We start from the raw sequence: 27,984 nt of genomic DNA, 5'->3' as shown, positions 1-27,984 counted from the left end.
CATGATCCCAATTTCTACCAGAACTTGGCTTCCTAGTGTGGTTCTTGCTGTACATTTCTTTGCTTTTCTCCTACAGATTTTTGTGAATTTTGTTAAACAGCAGGTGGAGGATGAGGAGATTCCTCTACACCCTCGTGCAGCTGGAGCTAACAGAGACATGAAAGTGACTCCTGTTGTCTATCGGCACATAAGCAAATAAAAGCTATGTGGCAGCTACGCCAAAATTCCCAGTTGCTGAGGACCAGCCCTTGACAGCTAAAGAAAGTGGAACGATGATACAGATTCTTAGTAAGAACCAGAATGGGAGCAGTGAACCCTAATCTGACAGATGCATTGCTTATGGGTGAGAATAACCCACACTACCTACACTACCGGCCAAATATCATGGACGAATGCAAAACTTTTAATTTTTCAGTATCTTGGTTTATGGTATTCTGACCATTTTTATTCATCCATTTTTATTTATCCATTTTTATTCATTATGCAAGACCCACTTTGAACAGTTAAAATATTTAAAACAGCAGCTATTGAGCTGGGGTGGCGCAATGGTTAGATCTGCTGCAAGCTACTTCTGCTGACTGCCAATTGCCAGCACTTCAACAGTTCAAATCTCACCAGCTCAAGGTTGACTCAGCCTTCCATCCTTCTGAGATCAGTAAAATGAGGGCCCAGATTCTTGGGCACAATATGCTGACTCTGTAAACCGCTTAAAGAAGACTGTAAAGCATTGTGAAGCGGTTCATAAGTTTAGGTGCTATTGCTACTATTGTGGTGGCAGATATTTCAAAGCAACAGCTACAGCCTTTCAAGAGTCTACTGGAGTGCACAGCTAGGATATTTTTTTTTTAAAAAAAGAACAAATTCACAGGCATGAAGATGCTCTTATGTAAAAGAAGGCAAAGACTTTTGCTATCCTTCAGAAAACCTTCAGAAAGAGGACAGCCACTGCTGGAAACACTGCACCTCAAGGTTTCTTTACCTAAGTTGGGCTAACAAGGCATCCATAAACCCATTTCTGTTTAATATAGAATATTTGAATATTTAGAAGAAAAATAATTACAGCTAGCCCTCAAGTTAGAACAGTGCTTCTCAAATGGGCGGGGGGCATGGAGTGATGCCGGGGGGGAGGGCGTGTGACCCCGGGGAACAGGGTGAGTAGGGTTTTTTTGCACCGAACAATAGCACACAGCACAGAGCAAGAGATATGAAGTACAGATAACAAACACTTAAGAAATAACATGGAAAAATATTTAACAGGGATGAAAAGAAAGGGGGGGGGGGAGAGACGGAGATAATGAGTCAAATGTAAGTCTCCTGAAAGCTAAGACGAGGAAATGTGATGAAGCGTATGTAGCATTTGGCTTCACTGTGACTATGGTGGGAGACGAGAAAAGACCACTATGTTTACTGTGTCTAAAAATGTTTGGCAGCAGAAAACATGAAGCCAAATAAATTAAGGTATCACTTAAAAACGTTACACCCGAATCACACTGATAAGCCACTTGTGTTTTTTCAGCGAAAATGTGCTGCATATTACAAACAATCGTCCCAGCAGAGAGTTGGGGATGCATAAAATGTTTATTTCTTCTGGGTGGGGGGGTTGCGTAACAGAAAATAATTGAGAAATACTGAGTTAGAAGCACAAAAGGCTTATAAGTAGTTTTGGGGAGGGACACATTGCAACTTTGAATGGTCAAAAGTGACCACTCATAAGTCAAGGACTACTTACAACTGATTTCCAAACTACCTTCCCAGAAATACTGAGTGCTGTACAAAGACTTTAGAGTTTCTAGATGTGAAGATGAGGTATTTTTTTAAATTTTTACATATCATTGATATGATTGAGCATATTGTTTTTCTGGGTAATAAAATACCAAAATTTGGCCACTCATTGCAGTGGGCATTCTAGTCGCACAGTAATTTCAACCAAGTTCAAAATAAAAGTTTTCAATTTATTACATATTCTCTCTTTACAAATAGCTGAAAAATGTACATTATTTCTAGAGAAATAAATCTGAAACATCCCAGGTTCCTTTGTTGCTACAGATTTCTTAAAAATTTAAGACAACATTGTATTGATTTCTTGCACACCTTTTAAAAAAATACATTGGGCATTTTAGGGAAAAATATAATGCAGGATTGTTTAATATTTCCTTGCATCCAGACATAAGGCTGGAGGACTGCAATGTATAGGTAACCTGCTGTTATGCATGTTTACTTAAAAGTAAGTCACACCAATAAGACGTACAGTCAAATAGGTGTGCATAGAAGTATAAACATAAGCCTTTCCAAGCATGAGAAATGCAGGTAGTATAAGATGCTTTAGCTCTAGTGGAAGCACCAGGCTGCAGAATGTGGTGAAGTTAATGTAGGGAATGCATCCCCTATCTAATAGGGCTTCATAAGACAGAACATGCCAAAGATTGGGTAAATATCCATTGCCTTATCTATTTGGTTACCTTCAGTCACAATTTATTTTTATTGGTAGCTTTGCTTGTCAAGATTATTTGTTCAACAACCAAAGTTGTGACAGCATTAAACGTGTATTTATGAAAAGTCATCAAAGTTCCAGCTATTGCAGTGTCCACATGGTCATCTGATTAGTATCTGAGCATGTGGCAAGCATCTCGAAACTTACAACAGTTGCAGTCCCTTCCAACAAGAATAGAATAGAACAGAACAGAACAGAAGGGAATAATAGAATAGAACAGAATAGAATATGGGAGAATAGAATAGAATTAGAAAAGAGAATAGAATTAGAAAAGAGAATAGAGTAGAAAAGAGAATAGAGTAGAAAAGAGAATAGAGTAGAAAAGAGAATAGAGTAGAAAAGAGAATAGAGTAGAAAAGAGAATAGAGTAGAATAGAATTAGAAAAGAGAATAGAATAGAAAAGAGAATAGAGTAGAAAAGAGAATAGAGTAGAATAGAATTAGAAAAAAGAATAGAAAAGAATGGAAAATAGAAGAGAAAATAGAAGAGAGTAGAATAGAGTAGAATAGAATATAGAAGAGCGAATGGAATAAATAGAATATTGACACTTTGAATGTACATGATCGGCATACATTAAAATGAAATTACATTGCATACAAAGCAAAGTCAATGGGGAAGCTGGCAGAGAAGGTACAATTTGCTCAAGTTGCCCCCCTCTGGTCTCCCGCTGGCCTTGCTCTGCAGTGTATCATATTCTCTTTTCCTTATTTCAGCCTCCCTGCACTTCTGCTCCATTGTAGCACCCCAACTCATACATAGGCCATGCCAGCACCTGTGGCATACTCCTGCTTAATGACCCACCCATCCTGGAGTTTTGATGGCGACACAGGGTGCTTGGGATTGTTTAGCAATGAGGTCATGCATGTCATACTTTATGACTGCACTGCTCAGTGACAGCAATGCCAGTCCCAATTGCTGTCAAACAAAGATCTACTTTTATTGGGGATATTTGGATAGGCAATCTGTTTCTATTTTTTTTTTACTAAGCTTAATTGTGCCTCAATCATAAGCAACTCTTGAGTAGCTGCTTTGTAGGGTCACCAGATGGCTGCATCAAGTAATTCTTAGTGTATTGACTGCTTCCTTTCCTTGTGATCCTACTGTGTACCGTGTTTTAAACCAGGGTTGGGAATTGGATCCGGTCTTGGGCTGAACCTCTTTGACCCCATGGATTATAATTTCAGTACGTAGAGTTTAATATAGAGAAACTCTGCTCCTTTTCTATGCAGAACAGGAATGAGGAAACATACAGTTCTCCACCCAGGATTAAGGGGAGTCATAAATCTCATGGAACACTTTCTACTGTACATTATCTACAAATTGCTCTTTTAATTGTCCAGTACATATTGGTATCTGAGTAGCTGTGATGGACAAGAATAGGATAAGTGTGAAGAAATGTGCCTTGCAATGTAAACTCGTTCTCTATGTATTTTGTGGGATGTTACCATGCAAGCCTGAAGGTTTTGATAAGTCACTTTGGTGCCATTGTGGGTTAGGAACAGATGCCAAGGTCAAGTGGGCACATTTCCCAATCAAAAGAAATACCGTACAGGGGGAACCTGACAGGGAGCTGCTGTAGTTCCTCCATTTTGAGGGCAAGCAAAAGGCAAGACCCTTAGATGATCTGTCTTATAGTGAGTATTCCCTGGGAAAGCCATGCACTGGATGTGTTTCCGATCAGCAGGGCAGTGATGAGAGGAGGCCTTGGGGGAAGGAGACAGGTTTCAGTGCAGGTTAAATTAAGGCCAAGGCCCCCAGGCTGTAACATGCTGGCCTCATAAACCAGATTAGGCCTGTAGGCTAGAATGTCCTGGTTCCGGGTAGCATCCCAGCTAAATCAGAGTCCAAGTCAAAGTACTCCTCAAAGTTCCAATTTATTGCCGGAGCCATCCTGGCAACTACGCTGGGAAACCTGAATCTGAGTTTCCCACTCAGTCAAAACCTCACACCCCTTTTCCCCCACCCACAAACCTGTCACGTTGCCCACTCAGATTGTGCCAGCATGGCAAGTCCTTCCTCCACTTCTGCCCAGGTGGATGGGCATCGGATGGCCTTGAACCACTCGAAATAATGGTTTGTGGCTGCATCTGTTACCTCATGAAAATCACCCCTCCCAGGTGCCCATAAACATCAGGCCTTCTATAGATAGGGTGGCAAGCTGTTAATTTATCACCGACTTCTCCACCAGCTTGACATAGAGATTTCCATAAATGACCTATACAGCTTGCTATAGCAAGCATCTTACACCAGATCAACCTTGTTTTCTCTTTTGGATGCAGTATGGATGCAGTTCTTTTTCTTCTTCTCATTTTCTAACCCAGAGAAGCATCAAAAGTATCTACTTATCTGTTACCTTGGTGGATCAAACCGCAATAAAATATGAATGTTTTTCATGACCCTTAAGGCAATAAGATGGGGGGAAAAGGAGAGGCATCAATTGTAAATCCTGCATATCAGAAAAGGAAGTGTGACTTGTGAGTCCCTCTCACTGTAGCACAATATTACATGCATCTGAAATTATCAGCCTAAATTATTTTCATATCTTTGCTCCATTGTCAACAGTCTTCTTGGACGCCCATCCATTTTGCTGCTTTATAATTCAGAAAGGGGGGAAAAACATTGTTCTTATAATAAGAAAGGAATGATGGACATTCTGAAACTAGGGTAGTCCTTAAACTCTCGTATATAAGTGCCATGTTTATCCTTTGCCCAGACCGTCATCTGAATGAAACACAGCAAGGTGAACAGTCCCACTGCAAGAGAGAAAAAGGTCATTAACATTACAAAAGATTCTATTGAGAATAAATACCCCAAAATTTTAAAACCAAGAATGCTATTCACCTGGAACGCACTGAGTCATGATAGTAAAACCAATCCACGTTCCCAGCTGTAATGGCCAAGAAGATTTAGAACTATTTCACATGATTAAAATTGCTAAATGCAAATAGTCCCTTTATATTAAAATAATCAAACATAACTATTTTCTAATATCAGTTTGTAAAACAAAAGCAATAAAACATAAACATGCAACTAAAGACACAGGCAATATCTTGGAAATGAGTTGCTACATACATGAACTTCTGGTTTAAGATCTTCTGAATACAGGTGGGAAAACATTTCCCACCTAAGTTAATTATGATAAAGTAAAGAAGGTACACAGTTCTTAAATATTACTAAGCAGAGATACAATGTGTAGGGCCTTTAAAAGCACTGACATTTACTAATTGAAGATGACAGAAAAAAGAGATACAGAGAGTCCTTTGAGAATTTTATTGCCGCAATTGGCATGCCTCACAATCACAGAATTTCATGAGCTGGATCTAATGTGAATTCTATATATCAACTGCCTGCCTGTAATGCTCTCTTTTTGGCCTCAATTTACCATGCTTATTAAAGAGCAGAAACAGAATAACAGCAGAATGGTTTTTAGTTGTATTGCTAGAACTCTCCTTCCTGGGAAAAAAATTAAAATAATAAAATGTTGATGATTTATTTTTTTAAATTAGAAATTCCCGCTTTTCTTTCCATAAAAAGTAACTTCTGATCAATATGCTAAAGACTCTTTTAAGGAATATAATCTATAGCGAAGTGGAGAATTTCTGGTTACTTTTGTTACATTACAGTACTGTACTGGGAAGTGTAAAGCCTTGCAAAATCACCTAGAGATATTCAGGTATATCAAAATTTACTCCCTCCCCTTCATAGGTTTATATATAAAAAAGAGTGTGAAGCTAAAATAGCTTAATGTTTTAAAATATATTCAAATGGCCCAAGTAAAATGAATTAGAAAACTACCTGTCTGAACTGCTCCTGCGTGATTTGTTTTGCACAAATGTTCCCGTTTACATACACTTCTAATTTATTACTAATTTATAATAGGTCTTTCCATTTGCAGTTTTTTAAAAAAATGTTATTCATTTCTTCCGGTGTCCTTGAAACTGTAGCAAATCTGTAGTAATCTCTCATCTGCAAGAAATCCTATGCAGCAATTTCACCTATTGCTTATGTTTCTGCAAATCTGTAGTAATCTCTCATCTGCAAGAAATCCTATGCAGCAATTTCACCTATTGCTATGTTTCTGCAAACATTTTTTTTCTCAAGTAGTAGTCTGAGCATGTTCTGCAAAGTACAGAATTCGGTGGTTCATCATACATAGGGACATATTTAAGGGTGCGGTTTAAGCTTTCAAGTGTTTTAACAAGTGTCCCTATAGCAACATTAGGCATATATACATCAAACAAAAACAAATGTTTGCAATATTAAAAATGCTTACCTCATAGGTATAATTGGGGCATGACACAAAATAAAATAGCCACGTGAAAGGATTCTTCGTTGGATAAGGGATCTTACAGGTCTTGGATCCTATCAATGGAAAGATCCAAAAAATTTAAAACTATCTGCTCTGCTTTGTGTAGTTTTTTAACAAAATACATCCAATATTTTTTTCAGCACAAAGCTTGGTAGGCAGCATCAATAATATGGATGTAATTATTATTATTCTCATATCGTTCACATGCTTTTTTCATTGAGGTGCCCTACCAGAGATACTTCAATTCTCAAAGCATTTTACAGTATTAATGTATGAGGGTCGCCCAGAAAGCAACGCACCACATTTATTTTCTCAGCCTACAATAATGGTACAAATGCGTACGAATTATTTGAATTGTCAGGAGTGCGTGTATAAATTTGCAATTTCTTCAGATAGATACCGTAGCCGCAGTAGTGTTTCAAAATGGTGTCTGTAAGTGATGTACATTACAAGCAGTGCGTCATGATTGAATTTCTCACAGCGGAGAAAGAAACTGTTGGGAACATTCACAAACGCTTGTATAGTTTATGGAGAATCTGCAGTCGACAGAAGTACGGTTAGTCGCAGGATGGCGAAGAGGTGATTCACACAGTGCAGAAATGGCTTCGTGACCAGAACAAGGAGTGGTACCGACAGGGCATACATGCCCTTGGGTCTCACTGGAGGAAGGTAACAGAACAGGAAGGAGATTATGTGGAAAAATAGGGAGTGTAGAAGACACATCATTCTTTCTTGTGTGTAAGTTTCATTGTGTTCAATGAATAATTGTTGAAGAAAAAAATATGGTGTATTACTTTCTGGGTGACCCTCATAAAATTAATGCATCTATCTTTTTCAGCAGTTCCACTGCCAACCATTCTAGGTAAGCAGTTAAAGAAGGGGAAGCAATTTCAAAGAAATGCCTATGTTTCTTGGGACTGAGGGTCTCACAATTGACCAATATAAGTAGTCCTCTACATACGACCAAACTGAGACCCAAATTCATGTTGCTAAGTGAGTTTTGTGAGTTTTGCCTCATTTTACAACTTTCCTTGCCACGGTTGTAAGTGAATCATTGCAGTAAAGTTCGTATCCCAATTGTTAAATGAATCTGTCTTGCCCACTGACTCTGCTTGTTAGAAGGTCGTAAAAGTTGATCACATGACCCTAGGACGCTGCAACCATCATAAATATGAACTAATTGGCCATTATCTGATTTTTGATCACATGACCATAAGTCGTACATGTGAAAAATTGTCATAAGTCACTTTTTTTTCAATGCTGCGGTAACTTTGACAGTCCCTAAACAAACTGTTGTAAGTTCAAGGATGACCTATAATGATAGTATGAGGGTTATCTGGAAAGTAAGGTTACAAGGCCCATAGCTCTCAGGAATATTTGTGGGGGAAGTTGGTATTACTGTCGTGTAGCAGGAAGCCAGCGGAAGAGAACGAGCAGAGCCAGTGGTCAGTAGATCATCGACTAGCATTGTGGTCAAGGTTAGAAATGAGCGTCTTCATTCCATTTCCCTCCAAGTGCGAAGTGCAGGCTGTAATACGCTACTTGAATGTTAAGGGTATGAACGCTGCTGCGATGGGCGCCCAAGATTTGTGCCCAATGTGTGCCCAAGATCTTTCTCGCCGATTGGTGAGTTGTGAATGTTTTGGCTGAAGGAGAATAGGTATGGCACTACTGCATTGATTGACATTTGGAGTGTGGTGATAAGCCTAAATTTCATCTCCTGTCACTATACAGTTGAGAAAAGCCTCACCGTCAATCTCGAAATGGTCAAGAAATTCTTGGACAGCACTGACTCTGTCGATTTTGTGTGCTTCAGTAAGCATCTCGAGCACCCATCACAGCAGCGTTCATGCCCTTCACATTCAAGTAGTGCATTATCGCACGCACTTCTCACTTGGAGGGAAACAGAATGAGGACACACATCTCTAACCTTCACCACCACACCAGTCAATGATCTACTGACCACTGCAACTGCTTGTTCTCTTCTGCTGGCTTCCCACTGCATGATAGTAATACCAACTTCCCCAGGGAACATTCCCTGTGAGAGCTGCGTGCCTTGTAACCTTACTTTCCAGATAACCCTTGTATGATGATCAAAGATAGTTCAATCAGAAAGAAAAAAAAGGAGACAGCCTCCTTTCCCCATAACTGGGGCAGAAGATGACATTGAAAAAAAAGAGGTTTTAACAAGTAAGCATGCTCATGGGACAAAGTTTGCTGAATCTTGCAGAAAAGTAGGGATGGGGATACAAAATGGGTAAGAGTACAAAATCTTGGAGGAACTAAAACCCATATCGGGAATGTTCCCACACTATAAAATTTTCTTACAGCCATATTTATCTCGTTTTGCTTGGTTCAGCAAGCTGTTGAGATCGGCCACATTCATGGAAGAGGCACTTTGCAAGACTCCCCCTATTCACCTATATATTTATTCAACATAAATGTAAAGTCAACAGTAACCACAACAGTATTTAATTAGAAGCAAAACACTCAGCTTTTTCCATCTCTTCTCACATTACTAAGTGTAACATGGATAGAAAAGTTTCCAGCTTCGCAGGTCTGCAATGAGAGAGAATGAGAAAGTGGATGAAAAGAGAGACAATGAAAGAAAAGGCAGTTTAAGTAGAGCAGAGGGCTCTCAGTATATATTTTTTTTCCTAATTTGAAAGAGCTAGTTCTCATATACAGACCCATTTGGTCCACTTCAGATAAACTGGGCTCCCATACTGAATGTGAATTTGCAGAGAGCCCCAACACATCTGGAAGAAACCAATTACGGAAGAATTCCTGTAAAATCTCATCTGTTTTGTCCAGTTTTAAAGAAAAATCTAATTTCTGTTTACACCATGGTACCTCTGGACTGCATAGTGTTACAGCTTTTTTGACGCATCTTCAAATACAGGTAGCCCTTGACTTATAATTCAATTGGGGCTGGAAGCTCTATCACAATGATGACGAACCTATGGCACAGGTGGCACGCGAAGCCATATCTGCTGGCACGCAAGCTGTTGCCCTAGCTCAGCGCCAATGTGCATGTGTGTGCTGGCCAACTGATCTTTGGCTTGCACAGAGGCTCTGGGAGGGCATTTTTGGGAGAGCCTACTGGGCCCACCAGAAGTTGGAAAAGAGGCCATTTCCAGCTTCCAGAGGGCCTCTGGATGTGGTGGAAGCTGTTTTCGCACTCCCATTGAATTATGGGTGTGGGAACTTGTGCGCGCGAAATAGCGCACACACACACGCTCTTTCGGCAACCAAGGAAGAAAAGGTTCGCCATCACTGCTCTATCACTAAGCAGTGTGGTCACAAAGTGAATTATGCCTGATTTTACTATCTCTTTGCCATGATCATTCAGAAAATCATTAACCATTAACTAAATCCAGCTTCTCTCATGGACTTTGCTTGTCAGAAGCTTTCTGGGAACGTGGCAACTGCCCATCACATGGCATCAATACATGGTAGCTGTTGTAAACGGATGCCAAATGCCAGGGTCCCGAATTTTGAAAGTGACCACAGGTTGTAAGGGCAAGGATCAATCATAAGTCACTTTTTTTCAAGGCAGTTATAGCTTTGAATGGCCGCTACCTGTAAAGCTTCAGTTGTTACAAATTATTACAAACATTTGATTTAGATGACAGCCTTTCTACCAAGTCATTCCGCAAACTGCCAAGGCAAAAAGTTCAGATTTGATTTATCTGTATAAAGGCTGATTCATCTTACACCGTATAAATTATCTAGGGCAGTGATGGTGAATTTATGGCAGGCGTGCCACAGGTGAAACGCGGAGCCATACCGGAGGGCATACGAAACATTGCCCTAGGTCAGCTCCAGAGCAGAGGCACCCACTAGCCAGCTGGTTTTTGTCCCTGGGGATGGCTGTTTCATCCTCGGAGTGTGAAAATCCACCCAACAGACAAACCGGAAGTCCATTTTTCCAAACTTTTGGTTTGCCTGTTTGGCCGTTTTTTCACCACCTCAGGTTTTGTTAAGGCCTGTGTGAATGAGTGGGGGTGGGGATTATGCAAATGCATGGGGGCAGCGTAGGAGGTGCTCATGCAGGGGGGATCTAGGAGCTCTGGGGATTGATCATTGATCTAGGAGCTCTGGGGATTCAGCTCATATAGCTATTCAAAATCTGAGGAAACAGTTATTTTGCTAGCTCTGTGCTGTATCTCAACCGCTCCACTTGACAGCTGGGTGCTGAAATTGTGTGTTCCCTTGGAAAGCACCCAGATGATTCCTCTGGAAACAAATGGAAGCTTTTGTGTTTCTGCAGAAAAATAAACCCCTTCATTGCTTTAAGGCAGTGTTTCCCAACCTTGGCAATTTGAAGGTATCTGGACTTCAACTCCCAGAATTCATGCTTCTGGCCTCCAGAGGGTCTCCGGGGAGGGGCAGGGGAGGCAATTTTCGCTCTCCCTAGGCATTGAATTATGAATGTGGGCACTCGCGTAGGCATGATCGTGTGTGTCCACGTGCTTTCGGCACCCGAGGGAAAAAAAGGTTAGCCATCACTGATCTATACTGTTTTGTATTGTGTAGCTAAGATATGGAAAGAAACTCTTCAGTTTTTCGCTTTAGCCTGTTACCATGCTAACACTTTGTATATTTATTTTCTTAATTCAAAAGATTTATAGGGCTGCCCTTTTCACAATTTATGAGAAGGGCAGCCTTATAAATTATAGCCGTATAACATTATAAATACAACACACAATAACCCAACAAAATCCAAGACATCGCACATAATTGAGGATCACGATAAAAAACATGCACATCACAGAATAGACTCAGCAGCACAGGTGAAAAAGCCAGGCTAGGTCTTTGGGAGGACCCAATAGGGATCAGTTTGGATAGGAGTTGAGCTAAAAACAGAACAAAATAAATAGCAAGCTAAAAGATCTATGTGACTGTTGTGGTTAGCTCCAGCCCAGCTCCTGCTCCAAGGAATGTGCAGGTGGATGTGGGGGAAACAGTGACCATGATAATTTTCTTCTAAACCAAAGGACAGGGCTCAAATAGCCTTGCTAAAACCACACAGGAGCCTCTACTTTCTGCCAGAGTATTCTGATTATAATACCAATTACTATAAATTAGTTCAGGAATTTGCCAGTAGTGCAGTATATAAACATCCAGAGAATTACTAGAAACAATATCCTAGTGTGCAGAAATTTGTGTGGCACATATGTGTCTCTCATTAAAAACAAGAAGATAAGCTCCAAACAAACCCTGAAGATGTCACACACATAAAGGATTGTTTGGACGTGACTCCTTTGAAATATGGAAAGTGGTATACCTTAATTTTATTCTCACAGTTTCTCAGCTGTTTGACTGAAAACCAACCAGCAAGCTACTGGTCAAATGGGGAAAAAACCCTTAACCAGTCCTGTAATTACTACATCATAGTAAGCTGTTTTTAAAGTACAGTGGTACCTCGAGATACGAGTTTAATTCGTTCCGGACCTGCGCTCTTAAGTCGAGCAGCTCTTATCTCGAACGACTTTTCCCCATAGGAATTAATGTAAATAATTTTAATTGGTTCCAGCCCTCAAAAAACTCACAAAGTTAGTCTAAATTATGCAAAAAGACATTGCAAGAATAAATGTAACTTTACTTATTAATAAGATGATAAGCTGAGAGCTTTCCTTCCCTTCCTCTTTTTACCCAAAACAATCAACATGGCAAACTTTTATTTTTATTCATTAAACTGTAGTTATTTATTCAACTTCACTGCCACCCAATCCTGTAGAGGGAGGAAAGAAGGGAGGAAGGAAAAGGAAAGCAAGAAATGGAGGGAGGAAAGGAAGGAAGGAAGGAAAGAAAGAAAGGAAGGAAGAAAGAAAGGAAGAAAGAAAGGGTGAAGGGACAGGAACAGAGGAAGGAAGCAAGGAAACTTATGAAAGGGGAGAGTAACTTCACTGCCACCCAATACTGTAGAGGGAGGAAAGAAGGGAGGAAGGAAAAGGAAAGCAAGAAATAGAGGAAGGGAAGGTAAAAGAGAGAAAGAAAAAGAGCAAGAAAGAAAGCAAGCAAGAGAGAAAGAAAGAAAATGAAAGAGAAATAAAAATAGAGAGGGAGAATGAAAGAAATGGAAGGAGGGAAGGAAGGAGAGAAAGCAAGAGAAAGAAAGAAAGAAAGAGAAAGAAAGAAAGAAAGAGAAAGAAAGAAAGAAAGAGAAAGAAAAAAGAATGAAAGAGCAAGAGAGCAAGAGAGAAAAAGAAAGAGAGAGAGAAAGAAAGAAAGAAAGGCAACTTCAAAGAAAGGCTCACTGAGCATCTCTCACTCTCTCTCTCTTTCTATCCCTCTCTCTTTCTCTCCCCCCTTTCCCTCTCTCTTTCTCTCTCTCCCTCTCTCTTTCTCTCCCCCCTCTCCCCCCTTTCCCTCTCCCCCCCCAGGCCGGCAGCGATGTTTTAAAACAGCCGCGCCGTTTGCGAGCTAACTCCTGAGGTGCGGAAGTTCGCCTTTGGCGTTTGGGCCACTCGGAATGAGAAATTCAAAACAGCGTTCGGATCCCCCCACCCCCAGCAGAAGCCAAGGACCCCCAGAGTGGGGCGGCAGGGGAGGCGACCGCCTCTCCACTCACCAAGTGCCGGGATACGAGCCGAGAAGAGCCGGGCTGGCTTACTTTCCTTCCTTCCCGCGCTGATGCAGAGCCACTCGAACAAAGCGTCACGCTCCCCTGACGCTTTTGGCGGCAAAAGAGCCCAGCGTCGCTTCGGAAGCCGCCGAAAGCATCAGAGGGGCGCGACGCTTTGTTCGAGTGGCTCTGCATCAGCGCGGGAAGGAAGGAAAGTAAGCCAGCCCGGCTCTTCTCGGCTTGTATCGCGGAGAGGGGCGGCATACAAATCCAAGTAATAAATAAAATAAAATAAAAAAATGTCTCTCCTCTCCCAGCTCTTATCTCGAGTAGCTCTTAAGTCGAGCAGCTCTTATGTTGGGGTTCCACTGTATTCACTTTAAAAATATTCACTTTAAAAACACAATAATGTTTTATTAAGGTTGTTCTTTTATTTCCATTCATTTTACCTTGCCCCTCGTTCCACTTTTTTTTTCTTTTCGGACCCTTTACCAAGACAATTTCTAATTCAAAACAGATTCACATAATACATTCCAGAATTCCAGTTTTGGTTCGGGAGAGCGCCAAGAAGCGCCGCCGCCCAGCTGTCACCTTCCAAAACAGCCGGGGTGCTTCCCGGCGCTCACCCAAACCCAAACTTTTGCCGAACTTCCGGGTTCGGCATTTGGGAGACCGCCGAGAAGCACCCCGGCTGTTTCTGAAGATGACAGCTGGGCGGCGGCGCTTCCCAGAACAGCCGGGGAACTGTCGGCCAGTTGGGAGGTGAAAAAGGAAGGGGGGAATCCCACGAGGAGATTCCAGGGACAGAGCTTTGACGTCACTGAGACGTCCTTCCTGGCCGGCTGAAACAGGGACTCCAGGAAGGACGTCTCAGTGACGTCAAAGCTCCACCCCTGGAATCCCCTCATGGGATTCCCCACCTCCTTTTGCACCTCCCAACCAGCCAACAGCTCCCCGGCTGTTCTGGGAAGCGCCGCCACCCAGCTGTCACGTTCAGAAACAGCCGGGGCGCTTCTCAGTGGTCTCCCGAACGCTGAACCCAGAAGTTCGGCAAAAGCTCGGGTTCGGGAGAGCGCCGGGAAGCTCCCTGACTGTTCCGGAAGGTGACAGCTGGGCGGTGGCGCTTCCTGTGCTTTCCCGAGTGCCAAACTCAAACTTTTTTAAAAATTCGGGTGCCGAACCCGAATTTCGTTGGGTTCGCCCAACACTAATAATAATATGAAAAGAATGCAGATAAACTATAAATTCTAAAAATAAGTAAACTACTACTTCCATTTTTCTTTCCAAATGCCTTTAACCAGCTTTGGGGGGGGGGGATGTTGGAAAACACTAAAAAGCAAGAGCAGAGTGTTTCATCTCCATGACACCTAATATATAGGAAATGTGTATCTGCTTTAAAACTTCCTTAAATACAGTAATACCTCATGATACGAACTTAATTGGTGCAAGGAGGAGGTTCGTAAGACGAAAGGTTCGTAAGACGAAACATTGTTTCCCATAGGAAACAATGTAAAGTCAATTAATCCGTGCAACCAAACCCCCCCCGCAAAAAAACGGCTTTCGGCGACTGCTGGGAAGCGGCGCGGCTGTTTTAAAAGGTGACAGCCGGCCTGGGGGGCTTGCCAGCATCCCCCCGAACCCGGGTTCGGGGTTTGGGGGGGTGCTGGCAAGCCCCCCAGGCCGGCTGCGACCTTTTAAAACAGCCGCGCCGCTTCCCAGCTGTCTCCTGAAGCCGAACGCTAAAGCCGAACTTCCGCGTTCGGCTTCGGGAGACAGCTGGGAAGCGGCGCGGCTGTTTTAAAAGGTGACAGCCGGGCTGGGGGGCTTCCCAGCAACCTCCCGAACCGAACCCGGGGTTCAGAAAAATTTTGCCTCTTCTTACGAACTTTGTTCGAGTTACGAACCGGCGTTCGGGAGGCTTCTGGGAAGCCCCACCGCCCGGCTGTCACCTTTTAAAACAGCCGCGCGGCTTCCCAGCAGTCTCCGAACGCCGGTTCGTAACTCGAAAAAAGTTCGTAAGAAGAGGCAAAATTTTTCTGAACCCCGGGTTCGTATCACGAGTTGTTCGTAAGACGAGGGGTTCGTATCTTGAGGTACCACTGTATACTTTCCACCTTTGGCTGCAATGGGAATAAAAAAAATCAAAAGAAAAAAGAAGATAGAGAAATGAGAATATGCGGGTGGAAATTGCAGTTTTCTTGACAAGATTTGGAAGTGGCCTTTTTATCTTATGGCAAGATTTTCGATTCATTATACCAACATGCCAATGTTCTGCTAGGATCATACTGACTAAATGTGACAATAAAATTGGAATGAAAAAAATGTTCAATGTGACAATAACAATTGCAAATGTTCCTTAACATATATTTTTAATTTTGCAATATACTTACCAGGAACATGATCAGAGCAAAATTGACTTGTTTTTGTCCATAATCTGCAGAAGAAAATATTTATGAAGGTTCAGCTGAATGAAACATTCCAATGATCTTTCCTTCTTCTTTTTTTGCTACTTACATGGTGGCGTGTAAAGAGGGTGATTGATATAAAAAGCAAGCCAGGCAGCAAATCCCCAATAATAGAAACAATTCTGTAAAACAAGTCATTTATATTTTTGTTATTTTTTTTATATTAAAGAGGTTTACAAAAATATAGAGTGTACCCAGCTATGAACTATGTTGTCAGTTCAAATTATTTGTCTAATCCTAATGTATATAAATAGAATGCAGGTACTACATATTCAAAGAAGAATTAGTTCTCAAGTTATATTAACAAAATATGGGGAAATTATGTTTTCCCCAACTTGCCTTTTTCTTCAGTTAAGTGATTCAAATGTAATTCAGACATTTTGTTGCTCAGAACCAAAGAAATAAATATCTGTGAATGAAGTGCAAAGAGACAAATTATGCTTTCCCTATGACTCTGTGTACAAAAATGTCAGTTTATTATTATTGCCTAACAATTTACAGTATTAATGCTACCAAAAATAGTTTATGTGACAAGATTTAAATGAAGTGCAAAGAAACAAATTATTATTTCCCTATGACATAGTCTACAAAAAATTCAGTTTATTATTATTTCCTAACAATTTACATTATTAAGGCTACCAAAATGGTTTATATGACAAGATTTAAAAGAAAGATATTTTTAAACAGTAAATGCTGTTTAAATGTTTAAAAATACTTATCTGACATTACTAGAAACACTTTTTAAAAATATAGACTTTGCTATAATAGACGTACAGTATTTATAACATTTTGAAAGTGAATTCATTAAATATGGTGCACCCTTTGGTAAATTTTTAATACAGAATATTTTAGAGGCGCAAACTTCTCAAATCTATGATGGCAAGCAGGGCAATTTTATTCAGCGTAATTATAGTCTTTAAATCCCTCAAGCAAATAAATACTATTTTTTACATCTTATTTCAGACAAAATCAACCTATGCTAGTGTTTATCTATAAATAATAACTGCACTGTTAAGTTCAAGCATTAGGATATCATTTCAATAAAACAAGTTGAAGTACAGTGGTACCTTTACTTACGAACTTAATTCGTTCCGTGGCCAGGTTTTTAAGTAGAAAAGTTTGTAAGATGAAGTAATTTTTCCAATAGGAATCAATGTAAAAGCAAATAATGTGTGCAATTAGGGAAATCACAGGGAGGGTGGAGGTCATTTCCTCCCAAGAGATTCCTAGAGAGGCCCCACAGAGGCTTCTCCCCGCCTTTTCCGGCCCTGTTTCCTCCCAAGAGATTCCTAGAGTGGCTCCACAGAGGCTTCTCCCTACCATTTCCAGCCTTGTTTCCTCCCAGGAGATTCCTAGAGAGGTCCCACGGAGGCTTCTCCTTGCCTTTTCCGGTTACAGTTTCAGAGGCTCGGGTTTGTAAGTGGAAAATGGCAAAAAAAATCTTGAACACCCAGTTCTTATCTAGAAAAGTTCGTAAGTAGAGGCGTTTGTAGGTAAAGGTACCACTGTAGTAAGTAGATACTGGTTAAAGAGATCTGTACGGAAAAAAACCAGCATTGTGTGGTAAGCCCCATCCTTTTGAATGTACGTTGTGACATTGCATAAATGTCCAAAAGAAGAGGAGCTTGAGGTGTGATGATGTGACACTAATTTTGTCCTTTTCATTTAAAAAATAGCAATATGGATATCAATGGGTGATTGAAATCTAAAACATGTGTGAGTGTGTTTATTTTTGAAGCACAGACTGGATTAGCAATTCAACTAGCAAGATATAAAGGGATCTGTGAGTTTGTGTAAACAAAAAAAACCCCTGCTGTGGAACGGGATAAACTGAAATCAGTTTCTGAGTAGTTCTTCATTTTCTTGGTATCTAGAGATATAGCCAAGGTACCAACCATCCCTTTTGGGATCTTCAACAAAAGGAATTCCTGGCTCTTTAAATCAACGAAAAGTGTGGCTTTCTTGAAAAATCCATCTAGGCACAGCATAAGCGAAGTCAGTTCTGGGATATTCCCCCCCTGAAAACCCACATAGGTAACTCACCTTTTCCCCTCCCGACCACCCACATCAATTGCGTTCAATTATTTTGCTTTGGGAAAAGCTGTCTGCTTCAGTCAAAACGTTCTCCATCACTTGGCCTTGTTAGATAACGTATCTTTGGCAACAGACAGTTCACTTACATTCCACAGCCTCCCTCCACCCTTAGGAACTCATCACCCACTTTCCATCATTGTTTGGCAAAGCTGCGAGAGAAAGCAGGTACAGGCAACTACGGAGTGACATGTGGGCAGGTTCTTCGCTCCATCTACCTCTTTTCAAATCTTCTGAGACCATGAATTTCACTTTAGAAGCAGGTAGGAAAGGATTTAGACTGTGTCTTGAAAGAGGAATGTGTGGGTGAAATGAGTAGCAGATTGTTCAAATACCCGTAGGCAATCTAAGTACCAATACCCCAGCAGTAAAGAGCTTAAAAGCTCAGCATCCCCATTGTAATTGTGACTAGAAATGAATCTAGTGCAGCTGATTAAAAGCTACCAACACATAATCCTACACAAGCCAAAACAACTTACTGACTTAGTTTTTATAACACTGCCTCTTCTTCCAATCACACAAAAATCTAAAATCTTAAACTCTTGCCTCTTACAGTACAGTTCACCTAGAGCAGTGTTTCCCAACCTTGGCAACTTGAAGATATTTGGATTTCAACTCCCAGAATTCCCCAGCCAGCATTCGCTGGGGAATTCTGGGAGTTGAAGTCCAAATATCTTCAAATTGCCAAGGTTGGGAAACACTGACCTAGAGTCTATAGCCTTTTATACAACCAACCAAAAGAACCTCAATGACCTCAAAGGAAAATAAGCCTGGTACGACAATCTAGAACAGTGGTTCTCAATTTTTCTAATGCCGTGACCCCTGAATATAGTTCCTCATGTTTTGGTGACCCCCTCCCAACCATAAGTTGGTCTTCGGAGAGGGGCGGCATACAAATCCAAATAATAAATAAATAAATAAATAAATAAATAAGTGTAGCGCCAACTCTCCCAAAAGAGCTTTAAGCCGATTGGCAGGAAGGTCAGAGGGACACCCCCATTGTAAACGCCTGATTGGACAGATTGTAAAAATATGCTCCAAGGCGCCAGAATAGACGCTATAGTTCCTAATGCCATGGGAAATTTGTCTTTTCCCATGGTCGTAGGCAACCCCTGTGAAACGGTCATTTGACCTCCAAGGGGGTCCCGACCCCCAGACTGAAAACCAATGATCTAGAAAAATGTTATATTTGCAGGAAATGTTCCTTCCTGCAATGAATAAAAGGAGAAAAGGTGCCTTTAGAAAATGAAAAAGTTACGTGTTAACTTTGTACACCATAAAGACTCTCTCTCTCTCTCTCTCTCTCTCTCTCTCTCTCTCTCTCTCTCTCTCTCTCTCTCTCTTTCTCTCCCTCCCTCCCCTCATCTCTCTCTCTCTCTCGGCTTTCAGGATCATAGAGCAAGTGCTGCCCCTTTTAGGCATGAATGATGCTGCAACGGAGATAGAGAGGGGTCTGCATTATAAAGCCTTTTGTAAGCTGCTTAAAACCCACCTCTGCCGTCAGGCATGGGGGAATTGAGACCCTCTTCCCCCTAGGCCTTTACAATTCTATGCATGGTATGTATGTATGTATGTATGTATGTATGTTTGGGTTTTTTATATTAATGGGCTTTTAATTATTTCTAACATCAGACTACTATTGTACACTGCTTTATTGTTGCTGTTAGCCGCCCCGAGTCTCCAGAGAGGGGCGGCTTTCTTCATTTTTGAGCCCCACTGCCTTACCCTCCACCAATCGCCGATACTACTGATTGCTAATATAATAGAAGCCCCATTAAAAAGCTGTTTGGCAATGGCTACCATCAATCAAAAATGTGGAGTTTACTGTGAAATTAATTATACCTGGAAATTTTTTGCCTCTTCATATTTTAGGGAGGGAAAAACCTGGTTTTCCTCATCTCTTCATGTCAAAAGATGAAAATAGGTAATAACATATTTATAATGTCTCTTTTAATTGGCCAACGTCATACACAGCCATTTTTCCACTTTTAAATTCAACTTCGCTAACTTTGTAAGACAACAGTTCTTGAGTCTGCTCTATAGAGTAACAGAAAATACTCTGCTTCCATCAGATATTGTGGAAGCCCTTTCAAACCATCCGTCTCTTAAATGGTTCCATCTGTCTTCTTACTGTTATTTCAGCCTCCTCCAAACCAGGGGTGGGCTGCTGTCCGGCCAGGGGGGAACGCAGTGGGGTAGCAAAAATGGAGCTCCACCCCAGAGCACCCAACTTGCACCGAAAGATGTTGAAATAAAATGCAGGGTGTCTTGCGTAAGCCACGCCCACAGTATGGTAGTAAAAATTTTGGTAGCCCTTCACTGCTCCAAACTATTATCTAGATCAGTGTTTCCCAACCTTGGCAACTTGAAGATATCTGGACTTCAATTCCCAGAATTCACCAGCCAGCATTTGCTGGCTGGGGAATTCTGGGAGTTGAAGTCCAGATATCTTCAAGTTGCCAAGGTTGGGAAACACTGGTCTAGATAAGGGTTTCTCAACCCAGAAAACTTTTAAGATGTGTGGACTTCAATTCCCAGAATTCCCCAGCCAGCAAGCTTGAGAAATGCCGATCTAGAAGTTTGATTACAGGCCTCACATCCTGAGCCAGCACAGATAATTCGCTTGTTGAGTGGAGCTGAATGGAACTGTAGCCAAATGCATCCTTAAAGTACTTGCTTAAATATGTTCTCTGCCTTGAGTTGTTTATTAAAAAAGAGAGAAATAGTAAAGGTCCTTACTTGTTTATTTCTTCGATATATGCAGCGTAGAACATTTTAAAAATACAAAGCATGCAACATTAAACAGACAACAGCCAGGAAGCCAAATCAATCTAGGTAGATAAAAATTATTTTATAGCAGGGATGTCAAACTTTTGTCGTTATGGTGGCATCACATGAGGTATCACAACTTTCCCCCCTTTTGCTAAATGAGAAGTGGGCATTTGTTTATTTTATTTATTTATTTATTTATCAGATTTGTATGCCGCCCCTCTCCGCAGACTCGGGGCGGCTCACAGCAATAATAATACAATGTAAACAAATCTAATATTTAAGTTAATTTTTAAAACCCCAATTTAGAAACCAATCATACATACTAGCATACCATGCATAAATTTTATAAGCCTAGGGGGAGGGAAAATGTCAATTCCCCCATGCCTGACGACAGAGGTGGGTTTTAAGGAGCTTACGAAAGGCTAGGAGGGTGGGGGCAACTCTGATATCTGGGGGGAGTTGGTTCCAAGGGTCGGGGCCGCCACAGAGAAGGCTCTTCCCCTGGCCCCCGCCAAACGACATTGTTTAGTTGACGGGACCCGGAGAAGGCCAACTCTGTGGGACCTAACTGGTCGCTGGGATTCGTGCGGCAGAAGGCGGTCCCGGAGATATTCTGGTCCGGTGCCATGAAGGGCTTTATAGGTCATAACCCAGCGCATGCAGCATCCGGCCCACAGCCAACGGGTTTGATACACCTGCCTTACAGAATCTAACAATCCATGTTTTGGAACAGATCCATGTCTTGAAAGCCTTCCGAAAAGCTGGAAGGATCAAGTCCACCTAATCTTAAAGGGAATGGCGTTCCAAACAGCAACTTAGCAACAGAAAAACAAGCCCTCTCCTTGGATCTCACAGGTTGACATTCTTGATTGACAGGACCCACAGCGCATTATGCCGCTGCTGCTAGATCTAATGGACCATAATACTGTAGAAGGATCTTAGAAAAGGAGAGCCTGCAAATAATATCGCCTGTAAATGCTGCATAACTACAGACCACCCAGGGAAAGAGAGCATTCAAAATCTCTTTCACGGTGTTAATTAGGCAGAAATTAACAGGGCATTTTCTTACAGCATGTGCTCTGAGACATAATCTGGACTGCCGGAAAAAAGGCCATTGTTGGAGAATAGCTACGTTTGTCCTCATTCATCCCGATGTTCTCCAGTGGCTGAGAAACGTGTGTTAAAATCTGTCTCTTGCATTGAACAAAATACAGCAGCCAATGCTCTAATTAAGGCAAACAATCAGATTCAAGCAAAGCACGTGTTTTATCTCAAAAACACAATCCAGGTCAAATAGTAACAACTTCTACGTTAAGTGGTCTTTGTTTCAGCAGAGATTGAAAGAACTAATGAAAGAACTGGCCACCTGCCACCGGATAATTTATTCTTCAGATGCAGCATCAGGAAACAAAAATCTTAATGAGAATAACTGTCTGCTAAGAGCACTTAACACCCTAAAAAATTATTACATCTTTGCTAGGGTCGCCGTATTTTTAATTTGGAACGGTACCCCCATCCTGAGAATTCTATATACAAAACCAAATGGAAATTAGCAGCTATATACAAACAATGTGATCTGATCTGGATATATTATATATATCAGACACAGTCAATAAGCTATTACAGTATTTTCTGTGCATCTCCTGCCACAGCAAAAGATAGAAAAAAAATTACAGAAGTCCAAAATCAATGCTCACAGGCTCTCTACTATACTTTACAAAATGCAATATTTATATCATACTAGAGGGGCTAAGATTTTGGAATAGTACCCAGATTTGAATCAATCTTCAATGTGATGTTATGAGAAAAAATTACACATCTATTATGTACTCCTTTCTGACCTCCAGAAGGAAATACAGGATACAGATCTAATTAATATTCTACATTTAAAATGTGAAATGCAAAAGCAAAATAACACAAAAATCACATTCCACCATTATTAAATTATTTATTTATTTATTTATTAGCTACATTATTCTCCTTAAATCATTCAATAACTTCAGAAGTGCCCAAAGAAACACTTAATTTAAGGATTCAATTATACATTCAGAAACACCTATTTTGGTTTGTAAGATTCATCAATTTGCTCCTTAAAATCTCTCTCTCTCTCTCTCTCTCTCTCTCTCTCTCTCTCTCACTCACTCACTCACACACCCACACATAGACCTTATTTCCTCCTTCAAGCATTGTTAATATAGCAAAGGATTCAAATCCCCCACAAGGATTTGGAATGGTTCAGTCCCAGGAGAAGGCGCATCAATTAACATTTTGAGAAGAGTCCCAAGTCCAAATTTTTTCTACAAAAGGATAGTTGCAAGTTTGCAACATTTTAATGAACTAAAAACTCTTAGGTTTTGCTGATGGAGCTGAAGTCTAAGATTACATTAAAAAAAATAATCTGTAAAACGTACCTTGCTATTGTGAAGTTAGCTGCAGGTCAACGTCAAACATCAGCATCGCCTAGTACAGACCCTGTAATTCTAATAAACCCACTAACTACACAGTCTTAACCGGAGAGAATGTTCCAGGAGGAAAGCCACTCACAAGGAGCATCTTCCCACTTGACTAGAAGAAAAAAAGATTGCTGTCCCATATTTTGCAGCAATAATTTGGAACGGCAGATTTCAGTAGCGGACGTTAAACGCCAACAGAGAACAGTTCCTCATTTTGAAGAGCATCATTATAGCCCAAAGTTGAATCTGCCAACTGGGCTGCTATAGGGAGTGGCCAGATTAGATTGCATTCAAGGGCTGCAAGTAGATTTTGTGACAATTTACCTTAACAATATTCCTCAGTGGCATAGTCCCATGGGAGAACCGATGAACAAATATTGTTTCAATCAACCTTTTGATGTAGTGGAAAGAATGGCAGATACATGCCAAGCTAGAAACAGCAAGATAAAAGCGTTTCAGAAAACTAAAAAGACAAATCGGGCAAGATATTTGGCATAAAGCTGTGATGCCCCAAAATAAACACCTCCAGTCTAGAAGTAAGACTCACTTAACTACTGGATGTCGGCCTGAAGTGAATCTGTCATCCTGGCCATAGATAAAAGGCATACGGAGATAAAACACAAAATAGATGAACAGTGGGCCCGTATATTCTATCAAAAATACCTGCAAGAGAGAGAAAGAGAGAGAGAGACTTATTACAAGTTTACCTTTCAGTTGCACGGAATATTGCAAAGCTGCTGCAAAGCCCAGCTCCCTCCATCAATATTGCATGCAGTTTCCCCAATCAGAATGGATGCTGAGTGACCATTTGCTATAAGCCAACGCTTTGTTGAACCAACATTCTAACTTGCTGGCTGGTGAATCCCATACATCTTAAAATTGCCAAGGTTGAGAAATACTGCTCTAGAAAGTACTCTGCTTATTTCCCCCGAGGCTGTCATTTTTTTTTTGTTTCTATTTTACATCATCTAAGAATTGTGGCTGCTTGTATTTTAGCTTTGAAATGATGTAAACACTGCGGTGGTTGTTTTGCAATCTGAGATAGTGTTGCCTTTAGCACAATTGAAAACAATAGTGCTTAATAAGGGACACAGCCTGGTTAGATGGTTGGGGTTCAAGGCAGAAGGCCGGATCCCCAGTTCAGAATGAGGCTCCTGATTAGGTCAAATGAGTTCCTATGCGAGAAGGGAAATAAATGTGGGATAAGCAAGTGAAATATTAATATGTAGCATCCAATGGTATTCAACAGCAGCCCGCACAGCACAGGTGAGTTGATTCCCTGTCCAAACGGCAGATGGGGTGGAGGCACGGAGAGGAGGCGGGGGGAGGTAGGCAATCCAGATGTGTCACGCAAGACATGGGAAAGCTGAGAGTTGGTGGGCTGGACTAGCGGCAGTTGTGGATGGCTCTGGGCCAGCTCCTGCAACTGGGGATTTTGATGTAGATTTATGGGAATCCTCGGTTTATTACAGACTTGTTTGGTTGCCAGCTGAACCGGACAGTGAAGCTGGCTCACAGTCAGAGGCAGACAGTGGGGGAGAGGAGACAGACAGGGAGATGGGTGCAGCCAGCCCACCAGTCACTTCTCCAGTTAGGGAGTCATCAGACTCTGAAGGGGATGCTGTTATGGAGGACCTAATTTTGGATCTCCATCTGCGCAGGATTATGGCATGTATGGAGCAGTTGCACAGGCGTCAAAGGAGATAAGAGAGAACAGCTGTTCAAGGGGTAATTAAACTAATGAGTTCATGATAAATAAGGGAGGTTGGGACTGCTGGGGCGTGGGCGTTTATCCGTTTGGTGAGAGAGCGTTTTGGAAGAAGATTGAATCAGAGTGGACAGCTTCCTGTGTTCAAGGACTTTGGGGAACTTTGCATATTGCTGTGCCAAAGAGCTTTGAGGAATTTGGTGTGTGTGCACTGTAGTTTTACAGCTGCATCATTTACTCTTTTGTTTTGGCACGCTCCAGCATCAAAGGACTTTTGGGTGAGAGTAATTTGACTCCTCTTGGGAAATTGTTTTTGTAAGGCTATATATAAACTTGATTTATTCTTACTGACTGTATGTTTGAAACTTATTCTGAACTCAAAGGGGGCTAATTGCCAATAGCCCGGCATAACAGCGGCCAGCTGCTCCGGCCCATCGATTCTTGGCTTTTTGACAGTCCATACCTTGCGTTCAGATCACCTGCTTCCCCCAGCCCAGGTAATCGACCCACCTCCCCCACATGGGTTACAGCTGCTGCCAGACACCATCGACCCCCACATACTCACCACTTCCTGTGCTGGCCATGTCCCCCTTCACTAGGGCTTATTTTGGGGGTAGGGTGTATATTAGACACAAGCTTAAAAATCAGGCTAGGGCTTTTTTTCTGGATAGGTATTATTTTTGGAGTGACACGGTAGTTTAAATCAACCCAGTTGTATTTTGTGCTTTGATTCCTGATCTAAATCGTTGGTTTGCTATCAAGTTACTATTGTATCTTATGATGTATGCAAGTCGTCCCTAACTTGGCAACATGTTGGGCTTTGTAACATGTCCTAAAATTGGCAAAGATTGGGTAGCAATAGAGGCAATCACTCTCTCTCAGCTCAATCCACTTTACAGGGTTGTTGTTTTATGGGGTAAACAGGAGAAGGAAGGAACATTAGGTGTGTTTGCCACCTTGTGTTACGTATAGCAATAATTATAGCATTTAGACTTATATACTGCTTCATAGTGCTTTTACAGCCTGAGTCAACCTTGAGCCGGTGGTGAGATTTGAACTGCTGAACTACAGCTAACAGTTAGCCGAAGTAGCCTGCAGTGTTGCACCACTGTGCCCCCCGGCTCCTGCTTTAATTATAAAGTAATTAAAGCAGGATAAAAATCTAATAAATAAATACAACACAAAGAGAGGGAGGATTACAACACAACCCAATGTGCCCACAAATTTCTGTGCTCACAAATCCTGGCTTCGTCTTACATTCTCGCTTGTGCTTTCTTTTTAAAAATCTATTTTCCCCTATTAGATGTTGTTTTTGTTCTTTTAGCAGATATGACAGGCAAAAAGCCAATTCAGAAAAGGGGCATGTCACAGCGTCTTTGTGCAAAGAAGCACTTTACCTGTTTAAGTTCTCCTTGCACTGAACTCAGAAAACAGAAGCCAAAGATGAAACATTGGCAGAATGGATTCTGTTCTACCAAAGTTGGCACCATTCCATACGATTGGATCAAATGGCTGTTTCCTTCTTGCCCTAATTTTGGAGGGCTGCATCCTCTCCCTACTTTCTTGTTGCATCCCCTAATATAGACATTACACAAGCTGGGTTTTGTCAGGTTACCAAGCAACCAGTGCGGCGTTGCTATGGACTTGCTTGCCAAGTTTTTTGGGTGATTATATTCTTTTTCCCTTTGCATCCTTCATCCCAGCAAGTCTTGAGTTTAGAAGAGAAAACAAAAAGGCGGGAGGTGCTTTCTACCATTTTTGCCTTGGAGAAAATCCTAAACAAGATCGTGGTGCAAGGTATTACTGAGGTAAAACAGCAATTGGTTAAAACGTATCAAAGCTGAGGGGCTCACCATGGTCCATCCAATTTGGGGCCCTAAATCTTTAAAATAGAGAGTAGCAGTGGTGCCAACTGGGAGAAGTTGCAGAACTTCCTCATTCTTCAGGGATTTTCCTTCTGAGAGGGTGAGAAGAAGTTGTAACATGAGCTAAAATACACAATCCCTTGTCAAAGCTTGCATTCTCTAAAGCTATTCCTTCCTATTTACCTCAAGGAGTCTTCACTGGCATCAAAACCTTTCTTCCATTTAAGAACATTTGAAGGGGGAGAAAAAGGAAGCATTTGAAGACACGGAAAAGGAAAATACGTCAAGTGATTCTACATGTCATGGTCAATACAGGTAGGCCTCGATTTACCACCACAATTGAGCCCGGAATTTCTGTTGCTAAGTGAGACATTTGTTCAGTGAGTTTTGCCCCATTTTGTGACCTTTCTTACCACAGTTGTTAAGCGAATCACTGCAATTATTAATTTAGTAACATGGTTGTTAAGTGAATCAGGCTTCCCCACAGACTTTGCTGATAAAAAGGTTACAAAAGGTGATTGTCTGTCCCCAGGGCACTGAAACTGCCATAAATATGAGTCAGATATATGACAAACATCTGAATTTTGATCACGTGACTATGGGGAATGGTCGTTAAGTATGAAAAATAGTGATAAATCACTTTCTTCATTGTAACTTCGAGCGATCACTAAATTGAATTGTTGTAAGTCGAGGACTACCGGTATACAGAAAACTGAAGCAGATCGTGGTCCCATGTAATCTGTTCTCCCCTTTTTCCTTCTTTGCTGGCGTTTCCCAGGTCTGCTGTCACAATCTCTTGCGTTGGGCTTTATTGGTAACATTCTGCATGCAAAACATGAGCTCACAGTCTAATCCAGTGGTTCTCAACCTTTCTAATGCCGCGACCCCTTAATACAGTTCCTCATGTTGTGGTGACCTCCAACCATAAGTCTAGCACCAATTCCCCTAGCAGAGCTTTTAGCTGATTGGCCAGAAGGTTAGAGGGACACTCCCACTGTAAACACCTGATTGGTTGGATTGTAAAAATATGTTCCAAGGCACCAGAATAGAAGCTATAGTTCCTAACACCAGAGGAATTTTGTCTTTTCCCATGGTCTTAGGCGACCCCTGTGAAACAGTCATTTGACACCACCACCACCCCAAAGGGGTCCCGACCTCCAGGTTGAAAAGCACTGGTCTAACACAGGGTGTTAAAAAGTAATCACAGCAAAAAGTGTTATACAGAAGATTTTTCTACCAGAACCCTGTCTCCATAATT

General features: G+C 41.4%; 2 protein-coding genes across 3 annotated transcripts in view; one reads left to right on the top strand and one right to left on the bottom strand.

Moving 5' to 3' along the window:
- Positions 1-1,978, top strand: part of ABCA4 (ATP binding cassette subfamily A member 4) — a 193,023-nt gene extending 191,045 nt beyond the window's left edge. Inside the window, exon 50 of the mRNA XM_070746513.1 lies at positions 77-1,978. Coding sequence (XP_070602614.1) covers positions 77-199 — 123 coding nt within the window. The 3' untranslated portion in view covers positions 200-1,978. The remainder of the gene's footprint in view (positions 1-76) is intronic.
- LOC139164416 (very-long-chain enoyl-CoA reductase-like) overlaps positions 1,939-27,984 on the bottom strand; it is a 46,730-nt gene continuing 20,684 nt past the window's right edge. The window contains exons 5-13 of one of the 2 annotated variants that reach the window (XM_070746510.1): positions 26,715-26,818; positions 23,701-23,816; positions 23,478-23,583; positions 15,887-15,959; positions 15,763-15,806; positions 9,297-9,360; positions 6,766-6,854; positions 5,334-5,379; positions 1,939-5,245 (exon numbers count right to left, since the gene is read on the bottom strand). In XM_070746510.1, coding sequence (XP_070602611.1) covers positions 5,118-5,245; positions 5,334-5,379; positions 6,766-6,854; positions 9,297-9,360; positions 15,763-15,806; positions 15,887-15,959; positions 23,478-23,583; positions 23,701-23,816; positions 26,715-26,818 — 770 coding nt within the window. In that variant the 3' untranslated portion in view covers positions 1,939-5,117. The remainder of the gene's footprint in view (positions 5,246-5,333; positions 5,380-6,765; positions 6,855-9,296; positions 9,361-15,762; positions 15,807-15,886; positions 15,960-23,477; positions 23,584-23,700; positions 23,817-26,714; positions 26,819-27,984) is intronic. The other variant, XM_070746512.1, reaches the window with a different exon arrangement.

The sequence above is a fragment of the Erythrolamprus reginae genome, chromosome 3, assembly GCF_031021105.1.
Source record: "Erythrolamprus reginae isolate rEryReg1 chromosome 3, rEryReg1.hap1, whole genome shotgun sequence".
Lineage (NCBI taxonomy): Eukaryota > Metazoa > Chordata > Lepidosauria > Squamata > Dipsadidae > Erythrolamprus > Erythrolamprus reginae.
This window is presented reverse-complemented; position numbering and strand designations above follow the sequence as displayed.